Below are 13,682 nucleotides of genomic sequence, written 5' to 3'. Positions count from 1 at the left end.
ATACTTCTACAGTTGAATGGCAAAAGTAAAGGGTCTTTGTTGAGGAGATAATGAAGCAATCACCAAAATAGTTGAAACAAAAAAATCGACATTACATTGATTTTAAGAAAAGCCAAGAATACAGGTGCTTACGTAAAACAGAAACACAGAATAAGTCACTTTATAAGCGAGGAAAAAAGAGGCGGCTTTTAAACATATTTAGATTCTCCAACCCAAATCGGAATTTTAAGAACAAAAAAGAAGAGAAAGAGAGAGATAGAGGGAAAAAGAGAGGGAGAGGGGGAAATAGGGAAGAGAGAGGGTGAGAGGCAGACAGAAGGGGTGGCGGGGAGTGGCGGGGACCAAAGACCAAAACCTTGCAGGAGTAAAAAATACATTCTTCAGCATTTTTTTAATTTAAATTTTGCGGAGAAGGTGGGTAACAGAGGAAATGTAGATTCAGTGCCGGATTTCACAGAGAATACAACACAAAAACTGAAGTCCACCAAAGTGGAATTATAGTAACAGTCAACGCTTAGTTGGGAATCTCCCTTTGCTTTATGAGGCAAGGTCATGTTACAAGACTAAAACAATAGCAAGAATGCAGTGTATACACTTTAGAATGTTTAGGAGAACAACAGTCTTCAAGCACCACACAAACAATTAATTTAGGTAACTGAAGATAATGTTAGAGCAAGACCTCTTCAACTTTCCATTCGGTTATACTCCAAGTAGTCTATGATATAGACTTGAGTTAATTACATACTATTGCACTATAAATTGGCTGCTGTCACTATACCCAAATGTAAACAGTAACGCAGACTTTCTCAACTTGTCTATCTGCAGGTGTCCTTAGGTGGAAGACAAGTATTTAAAAACTACGGAAAAATCAGGAAATTTGTGTAGTTGTTCACAGCATCCCTCTGTAAAAGCACATTTGGCTAAAGAGATCTCAACAAAATAAAGGGGAAAAGCCCCCCAAAACAGCATCTTCTATTTTTAAAAAAATCCTGGCTTGTAATAATAATTTAAAAGAGACAATTAAAGCCACTGACTTTTGTGGACTAAATAGAACACACTCATCTCTTCATGCATGCTTCTGCTAGTGTCCTAAATTTGGGTTCCAAATGATCCAAAAATTCAAGCCCATCTTCTTCTTGTCGTTCACTGCAACAACCCACAGAACCAGCCGCCGATCCTTTTCCTTCATAGTTATACGTCCGGACGTAGTCTTGTGCATGCGTATGACTGTTATCCTGATTACACTGCTGGACCTTCTGCCAAGAGGAAAAACACAGCATATTTTATTACTATTTTAAACACCGAAACTTACTAGCATAAAAATAATTGCTTTGATTTACCTTTCATTGTTTAATTTTTAATCAGATTGTGTCCTCTAATGGATTCCCACATATAAAAAACACCCACAATTGGTCTATATCATCAATCATACCATCAATTCACTACATAGCATGTTTCTAAAAGTCACACATGTGGCAGCAAGTATACAAGTGTTCGTTTTAAGTAATCACTGCTTTTCTCTTTCAAGATTATGGCTAATGTGAAATGCATCCCTTACACTGAACCTGAATGAATGTGGGCTCAGAGCTTTCCAGATAGGCATAGTGGCTGTGCAGGCTGGAATTGCCTTGGACCCCACTTTTGGCCTTTAAGACATGACTTGTCTGATGACAATGGCATCAGAGAACTGGCAACACAAAGTCATGAGAAAAAGAATTTGAATATCATATGATTTCAGAAGCAATTAAAAAGCAAACAAAATATGAGGAAAAGTCAATATCCACTTAACATCTGATCATAACTAAATCAAAATTAAGGAAAATCAAATTTCTTATTAGTAGGTTAATCATTAATTGAAAATAAAGATCAGGCCACTAAACTGTAATCATTTAGAAAGTTGCAAAGGAAGCAAAATAGATTTGTAGGTCACTTAGAGAAACCCACTTCACCAAGGCGGGGCTGAGTGTAGGTGTACCAATCGGAGTACGCGTATCTGCAGTTGTCTGCCTCTACGTGTCCTCCTCTGCAGGAATCCAGGGTGTGCTGTCCACCTCCCTTACACGATCCCAGGGTGTGATGATGCCCGGCCTCCTGGCAGGACTCAATGGTCTGCCCTCCTTTCACCATTTCAATGGTCTCCTGCCCTCCGTTTTTCACTCCGGATCCCGGGGTGCTGCAAATTCCCTGAGTGAAGCCTCCCGCAGTATGGGTTGTGAAGCCGTTGGTGGAATACTGAAACAAAACAGTTGGCATTGGGGAAATACGGAGGAGAACAAAAAATGAGAAAAAGAGCAAATCATGCAGATAATGCTGTGACTTTTCATGCTATAAGGTAAGCATTCTGAGGGCAGGAACTCCATCTGTCCTGGCAATCCCAAGTACCTAACTACCGTAACCCCAGTACTTCACGTAGCGTCCAATACAAGAAGCAAACTATAGATGCCAAGTGGTCTGAGCCTTGAGACAAGTCAGAAAGCTTGATGTATACTCCTTCAAAAACATCTTAGACTACTGTACAACTTCATTTGTGAAATCCTTCCAGCATCTCACATCTCAAGATCAGGATTGTACACTATTGTCTCACATGGATTGACCCTTGATTCCCTTCACCTGACTAGAACAGAAACAGAAATAATAATCAGTATTTTTATTTAGTGTCTAACTGAGTTCCCTTCAACTGAAACAAAATCAGTAGAAATAAAAGTTGCTGTAAAAATCTTAGCAGCAATACTAAATCCGTGTGATCTTATTAAATACAAATAAATCAGCAGAGAAAATAAGAACACCAAAGCTCTGGCCACTAATTTTCCATGTTACGTTTCTGTAGGAAACTCTAAGTTTTATTTTTTCAAATACCTTCCTAGATGTCAGCATCCTTTTGTTTTCTAAATCCTTCCTGCTCTAATCACCAATTATGCTCTTTGTAGGGAATTTACTTGTTCCTCAACCACATATTAGGCTGGAAAACAAAGCGGAAGCAGTGTAATCACCTGTTAGCATTACTGCTTCATATAGTTGACTTCAGGCTCCTTTCTAACCTATTAGAGCCTGAAAGCCTCCATTAAAGTTCTTCCCACGATGATCAAAGCCTGTAGTCATTTTATCGCTATTGCCAGAAAAAAAATTAAAACCATATGCTGATGATCTGTGAATAACTAAATGAAACATTTTTACACACAACCAGCAGCTTCAACATATAAAAAAGACTGGGTCTGAAGTTGAAGCCATGACACCCTTGAAATAGAAAATAATAATGACATGCCGAAGGATTTTTACTATTAAGTGACACTATATGGCTGAATTGAAATGCCATATATCACCATAGGATCAATGTCATTTTATCTGTCTCCTGGGACTGATGACATTTTATGTATTGTAAGTTACCAGATTTGAAAAGAACTTTGCCCAGAAAAGGTCATTATTGTTGGTTAGGCCAATTTATCGTCTGTATGTATTTTGAAAGGACAAACAATTTACCACTTTGTCATCGCCGGGAGCTTCAGTGTTTGATACAATGAGGTTCTGCTGGGCTAAATCATCGGGAAATACTTTTGGCTTTTTGGCTGCCCCAGTAGCCCCACAGACTAAGGTAAATAGGACACCTGGAGGATGAGAGAGATGTTCAGTTTATCGTAAAACAATGTTATGAATTTATGATGACAAATATGAAAACAACTTTCCAGAAAACATAAACATTATTGCTTGTGTCAAAGTAGCATCCAGTAGAAAAGTCTGCCCTAACCAGATATGCCACACACAATGCTAAGTGCTGTATTTGTGTTGAATTTTATGTCTATGCTAATTAGGATAGCACTAAAATGATACCTAAATGCACTTTCAATAAATAAATTAAATATGTGTGTGTTAAATAGAAATGTAGCTATATACAAATGAGCAGCCATAGATAACAGTGCTGATCCTAAGAATGTGTCCTGAAAGTTATTTTAAAAGCTATCATTTGAATTCATGAAAGGACTTACAAAATAGCAATGCTATGCCCAACAATATTGCAAGGATGGCCCACTTTCCAAGCATCATTCCTTTGGCAGTCCTCACAGGTGAGGGAATCTTGCAGTCACTTCGGGTAACACAGTCACATAACATCACGTCTAACTGAGTGACACGTGATTGGCCAAGCCTATCTGCAATTCTGACAGGTACTGTATATCGTCCAAACTGGGGGTCATTCAGATAGGAAAGACGTGCTGCTGTATCTGAAAGGAAATAAAACCAAGCATTATAGAATGTCATTGATTTCTCCTGAGCATAAATAAGTAACTAGTGACAGAATATTCATATTTCCCTACAACTGGATATTCCTGATGGGAATGGCACAAGTGCTACACGATTGTAAGCGTGAATGGACGAAGTCTTTCTAATCATATAAAAGTTTGTCTACACTGCCTCTTTTTAGAAAGGTCTTTCTTTTGGCTTTTGTAATAATATATTTTATCTGTGGATAAACAAATCCTTCCTATCACAAATAACAGACTTGTTTAGAGACTGATTTTTATCACATCTTTAAAATTTAAAAATTTTTAAAATACCAGTCAGTGTATATTTTCTTTTACGCATGATTCATCAGAGAATTTCATAGACTAAAATTCTGGATGTTTCCCCTTACTTTGTTTTCTATACATTGTGCCACACCTTGAACATATTTTCAAGGCATGAGTCATGCTGCTGGAACTTCTTCTCATGGTCCTACAAGACACTGGGACCAACTGTATTTTTTTTGGTTTCGATGTATGTTATCTTAGGTCAATAGTAGAAAATATCCAGGTCAAAATCCTAGTCTTGGGAACGCCAAAAATATACTACTCTACATGTAGATGACACATGCTCATGCCCAAGAATAATCCTCCCCACTTAACTGGCTCAGTGTGACATTTTCATTATTTCATAATTTGAAGCTCTAAATATAAACTTGGATATTTGGGTAAAAAAAAAAAAATCACTGAATCAAGTCAATTTTAAGAGAAAGCATGGTTAACCCAGTGAGTCTATGTATGTGTAAGAAATCATAAGACTAACAAAACCACAATTTATGATTCAAAACATGCCATGGTCTATTGCATTGACTATCTTGTTTACTTCCCCCAAGAATCCCATTTTACACATGAGTAAATTGATGCCCAAGAAGAATAAATAGCATGGCGAGACCTAAAGCCTCTTTAGGATACGTTCTTCTTAACTTGGCATTTCCCAGGCTTTTGGGCTCTTTCACAGCCCAGTAAAACTTTAAGCTAACAAAGTTTTGACCAACAGAATCCTGACAACGTTTCATTGTACTAAGTAGGAATATTTTTTAAAATTACCACCTCCTTTAACATTATGTAAAAAGAAATATTATGACACCAAATAAGTAGAAAGGACATCTAAATATAAGGTTAGTTCTCAAGCACGCACACGTTAGAATGCTGTTACAGACACTGAAAATGTTGTCAGTTCACAGAGCAACTTGTCATAATAGGAAGTCAAGGAATACTCATCGAAAGCATGGGAATGAAAACCTTTCAAGGGCATCCACTCAGCTTACAGTGGATCTTGAGTCGTGAAAGCTGGAGTGACATGACATCATGATGCACAGGTACTGTAGTGCGGTCAGGAGACGCAGAATGTGCTGGAAAGTTAAAAAGCTGACGTAGAGAATGAGGCCATGGTGGGACAAAGGGAGGTTCCCTTTGTCTTTGCCATTCTTGTCACCATAGATTCTAACATGGGTAAAGTCAGAAGTACAGACTGGTACCAAGTGGGGGAAGAATCCCACATAGAAAACAGTAGACAAGAAATGGTCAGAAGTCAATGCAGTGCAGAAAGAAGGGATGCTACGGTGGACACTGTGATGCATACCCAGATCCCCTGTAATCAGGGATGTATTGTCCCAGCTGCTTGGGAGGCTATCAGCACCATCAGTGACTGTGCCTTCCTGCCAAAGGTCACATCCCTGCGGGCAGCCCAACCCACTGATGAAGCAATGTAAAAGCACAGAACAGAATGAAGGGCCACTCTGAAGGGCCATTTAGTTCAGACTCCCCGTGAGTCAGCCGAGGCTGTCCTTTGGCCTGAGCTACAGCTTGATTTCTCTTTTTGCTAAATCCTGCTTCCCTTCCTTTCACACAAATTAATGCCAAGGAAACTCCTTGATAAACATTCAGCCTGGAAAGACTGTCTCAGAGTCTGCTTCCTGGGTAGCATACCCGCAAGGGATGGGGATTCCCTTATGACTTAGGAGACCACTGTCATACGAAGACTCTGTGTAGGTGGGAGGTACACAAGTCAGGAAGTGGTTACATCAGACCTAGTCTGGGGTGGGGGGGGGTGGAGTACGAATGAGAATTCACCCAACACCAAAGGGAATCCCGGCACAGGACTGATCAGAGACCGGCACTTCCCACCACATCAACACTGAGAAACTCATGTTCTTTTGTTGGCGGTTACCATTCAGTGAATTATTCTTCTACTCCAACAAGAAAAAAAATATTTTAGATATCCTGATGCTGAGAAGGACAAAGTAATGTTTAAAAACACATACCGTTCATTTTTGTCAGTCTCCACATTCTAAGTACTTCTGAATCAGAAACACCTTCCAACCTGAAGTCAAAGGGTGGGCCGTGTATGGGTTCATCGGGATCCACGGCCACGATCTCCGCCGATGACATGACAGTTTTACAGATTATCACTGTCCTTTCAGGTATGAATGGGCCGTTATCATTCACGTCTTCAAGTATAATCCCTAGTGTCCCAGTACATGTTCTCTTACCTAGAAAATTGGATATGAAAATACAATTTTTTAATGTTTTGAGTTTTCACTGGGACATTACACATTGCAAAAAATTTATTACTTATTAGGCACTTGTACCATATAAATGAGAGTGACAAGCACAGTCCCAGGCTATGTCCTTAAGGTAAGTTAAGAGAAAGACATTATCAATTTCAAATGGGTTGTACAGAAAATAACTGCTGTTTAGATTTGTCATTCATTCACTAAAGAGCTGCAATAGACATGGGAACTTCTATGGAGGTAAGCTTTGACAGATTTTTAAAAAGAGGAAGGAAGAGGGGACCAACAAGGATATTTCTGGTATATTTAAAAGCACAGAGAGATTTAAGGAGGTGGGAAAGCACATACTCACACCTATGTTCTGGACATAATGAAGGGGAAGGCACACTGGTGGGAGCTAACGCTGGAAGGAAGAACCAAGGGTCCTTGAAAGCCAACGTAGGGAGCTTGGAGTTTAATATGCATTTAGAAAACACTTAAGATTTGGGGGCAGGAAAAGTGAAAGACAGAAGGCATGTATTTGGGAGATTAGAAGAAAACTAGTACACGGAATTGTTCAAAGCATGAAAGACTCCAGAAGTGGAAAAACACTTTCAAACCAGAATAATCACTCTCAGGTGTAGCCTAAGGAATTCATCTATCTACATATTCAATAAAAACTTACTGAATAGCTACTTTGTACAGGGCACTGCAGTGGAAAATCTGGAGATTCAAAAATGAAGTGGTCATGGGTCCCGGCCACAAATTAGTAACACGGTTGTGAAGTCTGGAGTTGAACATAAATCCAGGACTTGTGTCTCTAAATCGTTTATTCTTTCCGTTTAATAAGAAGGCCTTGAACATCAGGGGTGGAGAAGAGGATGAAAAAAACCTGTGCCACCCGCGATCTGGGGCTATGCCTTATACGAAGCTGCCCACGTAGGAAAGCGGGAAGACCGGGCACTGGCGTGCAGTCACAGCCTCGACCCAGCAAAAGAACCTGTGATATTCCCAGGGTCATCATGGGCCAGGAGCCATAGCCCACCAAGTTAAGAAGGGGTTCTGAAATGTGGGCCACAGAAAAGAACATGGTGGAGGCAACTACAAGACCACTATGAGGTAAAGTGGAAGAAAGAAAAGAGTCAAAAGCAGAGGCAAACCAATACCTCCCATTTAATGTAAGCTTGCAAATTAAAATTCCTGAATGAGCAAGATTAATGCTTAAAGGAAAACCAACAAAATCAACAATCAGAAGATTAATTCACTCTATGCAAGATATCTTCGAAACACGTATATTTACTATCTTCAAAAGCATAAAGAAGGTTAACTGTTTAAATAAGCATGAAAATGACACTGAAATTCCAGTAGAAATAACATTCATCTAACAGGGACTCTAGAAAAAAAGGATAAATAGAATGGTAGGGAAGTAATACTCAAAGAAATACTTGCTGAGACTATCCCAGAATTAAAGGAAAAAAATGGATCTTCTAAAATATATTCTGACTGTAGTGCTGGGTAAATAAAAATAAATTCTCAGCATAAGACTGAATTAAAACTATATATAGAACACAACCTAGAGAACTATAAAAGTTATCTGGATGTATTACCTATAAAGAGACAATAATTAAACAGACAGTAGAATATGCGTGAGCAACAAGTAATGCCAAAAGATGATGGAGTACCACTTGCAGGGTACTGAGGGAAAGAAGGGGTTAACTCAAAATTCTAAACCAAGTCAAATGATCAAATCAAGCATGAGAACAATATTAAAATATTTTTCAGAACAATAAAACTGACAGGGTTTATCACCCACAATGCACCATTGAAGGAACTAGTAAAGGATATAGTTGAGCAGGAAGAAAAGGGAACTAGGAGAGAAGAAATGAGATACAAGAAACAATGCAACTATCTCTCACTTTGGATAACTTTTATTTATTTATTTATTAATTTTTTGCGGTACGCGGGCCTCTCACTGTTGTGGCCTCTCCCGTTGCGGAGCACAGGCTCCAGACGCGCAGGCTCAGCGGCCATGGCTCACGGGCCTAACCGCTCCGCGGCATGTGGGATCTTCCCAGACCGGGGCACGAACCCGTGTCCCCTGCATCGGCAGGCGGACTCTCAACCACTGTACCACCAGGGAAGCCCTGGACAACTTTTAAAGAAAAGACAGAGACACAAAGGAAGCAGGGAGACATGTATACATGTATTTTATCCATCTGACAAACTTTTCTATTAGGACAGAATAATCTCGTCTCTCAAATTCTCTCGTTCTTATGCCATGTGGTATTTTCTTGCTCTGACAATTGGATTGCAAGATGTCTTGACCATTTCTTTCCATTTGAGGCCACACACGGTGTTGAAAACACATGTCTTACTGATTAAATCTGGTTAATTATAAAGTCTTTAAAAACTGACCTCGGGACTTCCCTGGTGGCACAGTGGTTAAGAATCCACCTGCCAACGCAGGGAACACGGGTTCGATCCCTGGTCTGGGAAGATTCCACATGCTGCGCAGCAACTAAGCCTGTGCACCACAACTACTGAGCCTGTGCCCTAGAGCCCGGGCGCCTAGAGCCCGCTCTCTGCAACAAAGACAAGCCACTGCAATGAGAAGCCCGCGCACTACAACAAAGAGTAGCCCCCACCCACCACAACTAGAGAAAGCCCGCGCGCAGCAACGGAGACCCAATGCAGCCAAAAATAAATTAATTAATTAAAAAAAAAATTGACCTCTACAGTGTTTGCTGTGCTACCACGGTGCTAAATGCTTGAATTTCCCTTCCATGAAATATTTAGAGTTGTTCAATAAACTCCATTGTTTTTGCACATTGTGATGAGTAGTGGACAATATTTCAACCAAAGATTTTAGACATCTAACTCAGTGTTTCACAGCTCTGCTTTTCATCTGTTAATAAATAATATTCTTTTATTCACTGGAACGTATGCATGCAATGCTCACCTTCTAATATTAATATAATTCTATACGGGTAAATATCAATTCCTAAAATGAAGTCTTGGAAGGTGAGTTACCTATGGGTCCATGATTTATGTGCATGGCACTCTTCTGATAAATGTTTTTTAAAAGTTTGAAAGCACACTCCTCCTCCCCAAAGTTAGAATCTTACAACAAAAGTAGAAACCTAAAACTCAGCTATACAGAGGAAACACCTGGGCGAAACTGCCAACTGAGGTTAGATTGAGAAGAGAAGAGAAATTGAACTTAAAGCTTAAGAGCGAGCTCTGTTTAGAAGAGGAGAAGGAAGTAAAACTAGAATGCATGTAGATAAGAGAGAAATGTGTGGAAAAGTTGAGACATAGAATCCTTGAGGGAGAGTTTTGAAAAGAGGAAACAAGCGCTGTAGGAAAGTAGGAGAGGGAGTGAGCACAGGCTCAGAGGTCAGTGCTCACAGGAGAGAACATTTCTTGTACGGAAGCAGCAGCTGGGAGGGCTCAAAGGGAATGAGCCAGGATAGATTTTAAAAAAGGTAAAAGACAAAAACAAATAAAAAACATACTTTAGTATGATCTCAGTTCAGAAAATAAAAAGATGTGGAGTTATTTATCCCCCACCAGCTTCAAAAGAAATTAATGGAAAAGGCCCTGTTACACATTTATTCTCGACCACAATGATGATTAACCGTGCCTCTCTTCTAAAGGCCATAAAAACATTTGTTCAACAGAGGAAAATGTAGAATAAAATTACATCCAAAATCTCTCATTCCAGACAGTAATTTTTATCTCATTGATAAAAACGATTTGCCAAGTGCAATTAAAAATGTAAAAATAATGGATTTGATTTTCATATTATTTCTCTTCTTTTCACTTGCTTTGACCAAAAAGCATGTTTTGACAAAGGGACAAAGGAAGTTGAGGCCTTAAAGGGCAGTCTTTAATTGGCTGAAGTTAAATTAACAATGATTACAACTTTACCAATTCAATCAATGGATATGAGCCATTTCTCTTTAATTTAGAAAAAGTTGAAATATCTAAAACATCTTCCAAAATCACTTCTAAATTCTAATTTTGCAAGCTATAGTATAATAATTTATGTTTACTGTAGTTAACATTTTTATTTTACAGAGGCAAAAAGTTCAAATGTGTATTACGGTAAAATTATATTTTATGCAGTAAAAGGATCTCATTCCTAATCATTGTGCTCACATTCCAATTTTACAGGGCTCATAGAAAATGATTTTCCATTTTATGTGATTTTGTGGATTCACAGAATTCTTCTAATTTTATAATATCAGAATACTAACCCCCAAGTATATTGTCAGTTTCCTGTAGAAAGATATAACTTTTTGAGTACTGACCTATGAGGCAGTAAGTATGTTCTCTCTGTAATAAATTTTCCTGTCAAAGTGAATATTTTAAGAGATATGACTAAGTAAATTGAAGCTAATTTTTCTAAAGTAATTTTCTCAATTTTTAATGATTATTTAATTTTAATAAATTATAGTCTCAAGTATTTTCTATGACTAAATTATTTTATACCGTAATTACATACAAAACTGAGGGTACTATTAGAAAGCAGACATGAGTTAATAAATTATAGCAAACCTCTCAATTACTCTATTTGTCATCTGGGGTGAAATAAATTTTGAGAATGTATGCAGTTGACTTAAAAATGTATGTTGTTTAAAAACTGAGGATGTCTGGAGTTGGGGGTGTATACAGCTGGCTTAAACACAAAGTTCTTACCTTCGTCTGAGGCAAGGATTGTGATATTATATATACCATTTCTGATGGTCTTTGCCTCTCTATCCAGGCTTCTTAAAATTGTGATTGATCCTGAGTTTTCATCAACACTGACCCATCCTTCTGGATCACTTAATTTCTCATACCTGTAAGTAATGATGAATTAAAATAGCAAAATGGATCGTAAGCCAAATTACAATACTGGTATCACAATAAGTTATACATTTTAAAAACATGGTAAATTTGAAATCAACTAAAATAGAATTACAAGTACCTTATGCCACTGCTACTATTTGTTTCCGGGTCATGTGCTTTATATCCAATGTCCTTTGTGCTCACTGGTACATTTTCTTTAATACGAACAATTTGCACTGCAGGGCGACACTCAGGGCCTTCATCCTGATTTTTTACACGAACAGTGACTGTCGCCATGCTCCCGGTTGATCTCGAACTAGCAAAAATTGGAGCTTCATTAACTACACTGATTTGTAGGGTCATCTCTTGTTTTTCTTCGTAATTCAGTGGCTACAAAAGCAAGCGTGTTGGAAATCAGATCAAGAAATAGTACTTGGCAATGTGAACTAGTGTGTAACTAGTTAGCTGTGGAAATATGTAAATGCTGTGTCGGGAACAGTCATGAAAATATTAAACATATACCCACAAATATGATGGTGGTGGAAGGAGGGAAATCCTTCAACTGATTGAGCATTTGGGTGGAGCCAGCAAAAAAAAAAAAAAAAAAAATTCCTCAACTGCAAATTTAACAAAAGTAATATTATAGGTCCCGATGGCGATTTCAGATAGTATTTAATGAAATACTATTTCAAATATTACTTTAGGGACTCCGTACCCTAATCAACAGTAATTTACTAGTCCATTAATTTTGGAACCACTTTTCCTACCCTTCTGAGATGAGTACAATTATTCGTACCTGGTTTGGGGTAGAAAACGTGGGTCAAATTTTATGAAATGTACTCAAGATAAGAGAGACAAGAAAATAGAAAGCTTATGGGCTTTACACTTTCCTTTTTAATCTCTTTTATCCCAATTACTCTCTAAAACATGGGTAGTACCAAGTTTAATGGAAGGTTTTCATTTTATTTTGCCTGATATCTAAAGAAAGAGATAAGATTTAAGGGACAATCCCTTTGCTGTTTTGAAACAGAAATTAACCCACAAACTGCAGCTAATTTTCATCATTGTAAGAAAAAAAGAATTCGTCATGTTTGATCCATTCTCCTTGTGAATATGTACAGCAGGGAAGCTACAGAGACCCAGGATAGAATCATGTTTTAGTTAGAGGCAGCAGAAATAAGCCCATGGTTTTGTCCAAAACCAGAGCTCAGATCACTTTATGGGCTAACTCTGCCTCCTGAATTCACAGTGATGTCTTCTGAGATAATTGTAGAATATTATTAGAAAGAGGTTTTAGAAGTATTTACATCTTCAAATGGGTGAGGATTCCCATTTTGAACCAGGAAGCTAAGAATGTAATGTACACTGGATACAGATGAACAGATCTATAAACAGCTTTCCTATGGGTCTGACCAGGAATAACTCATCATCTGGGAAATTCAGTAATTAAGTACAGGCTCCTGGACACAGCTATAGGTAGAATAGACTAGGAAAGTTTGGCAGTGTCCCACTGGTGTCAAAGCTGTGCTAGTTTTTTAATTGTTAAGAGATACTGGTTACAAAGTGGGTACTATATCGTATTCATTGAACATGCATATATAATCATTTTAAACTATCATGCCTTTATAAAAAAAATCTCCAAAATTTGTATATTCATCCCACTATATATATGAAAAACATAGTGTTTACATTTACCTAAATATCTATTTTATTCCTACATTTACCATAATTCCTTTCTTTTCATTAAGCTCTAGTATGCTAATCTGTGACATTATAAGCTACAAATAACTAATTTCCTAAGTTATTCTTACCTTAACCACACACAGAACTCCTTCATTGGTTTTGGGATCTGTTACAATTTTAAAATTTCCATTTTCATTGCCCTTTAAAATGGTATAATTAGCTCTCCAATTAGCAGTATTAATTAAATCCTTATCTGTAACGGCAACACGTAAGATTTCCACATCAACTCTATTTTCCTCCACTGATACCTCATACTAAAATAATAAAAAACAACAAAAAAAAGTTTAATTAGTAACTCTCACAAAAACAAAACACCAGGTGAAGCCAGCCCAGTTCTTCTAAT

The 13,682-nt window shown here is 37.9% G+C and overlaps 1 protein-coding gene across 4 annotated transcripts in view; it reads right to left on the bottom strand.

The window, feature by feature from the left end:
• Positions 1-372: 372 nt before the first annotated feature.
• The window catches only part of LOC137203380 (desmocollin-2-like), a 31,027-nt gene continuing 17,717 nt past the window's right edge, over positions 373-13,682 (bottom strand). Inside the window, exons 9-17 of one of the 4 annotated variants that reach the window (XM_067699405.1) lie at positions 13,408-13,593; positions 11,736-11,986; positions 11,465-11,607; positions 6,536-6,763; positions 3,981-4,214; positions 3,478-3,602; positions 1,945-2,232; positions 1,341-1,386; positions 1,123-1,256 (exon numbers count right to left, since the gene is read on the bottom strand). In XM_067699405.1, the coding sequence (XP_067555506.1) occupies positions 1,351-1,386; positions 1,945-2,232; positions 3,478-3,602; positions 3,981-4,214; positions 6,536-6,763; positions 11,465-11,607; positions 11,736-11,986; positions 13,408-13,593 (1,491 nt within the window). In that variant the 3' untranslated portion in view covers positions 1,123-1,256; positions 1,341-1,350. Of the gene's footprint in view, positions 1,257-1,340; positions 1,387-1,944; positions 2,233-3,477; positions 3,603-3,980; positions 4,215-6,535; positions 6,764-11,464; positions 11,608-11,735; positions 11,987-13,407; positions 13,594-13,682 lie in introns of all 4 variants that reach the window. The other 3 variants (XM_067699404.1, XM_067699406.1, XM_067699408.1) reach the window with 3 other exon arrangements.

This window comes from Pseudorca crassidens, chromosome 12 (assembly GCF_039906515.1).
Source record: "Pseudorca crassidens isolate mPseCra1 chromosome 12, mPseCra1.hap1, whole genome shotgun sequence".
NCBI classification, from domain to species: Eukaryota; Metazoa; Chordata; class Mammalia; order Artiodactyla; family Delphinidae; genus Pseudorca; species Pseudorca crassidens.
This window is presented reverse-complemented; position numbering and strand designations above follow the sequence as displayed.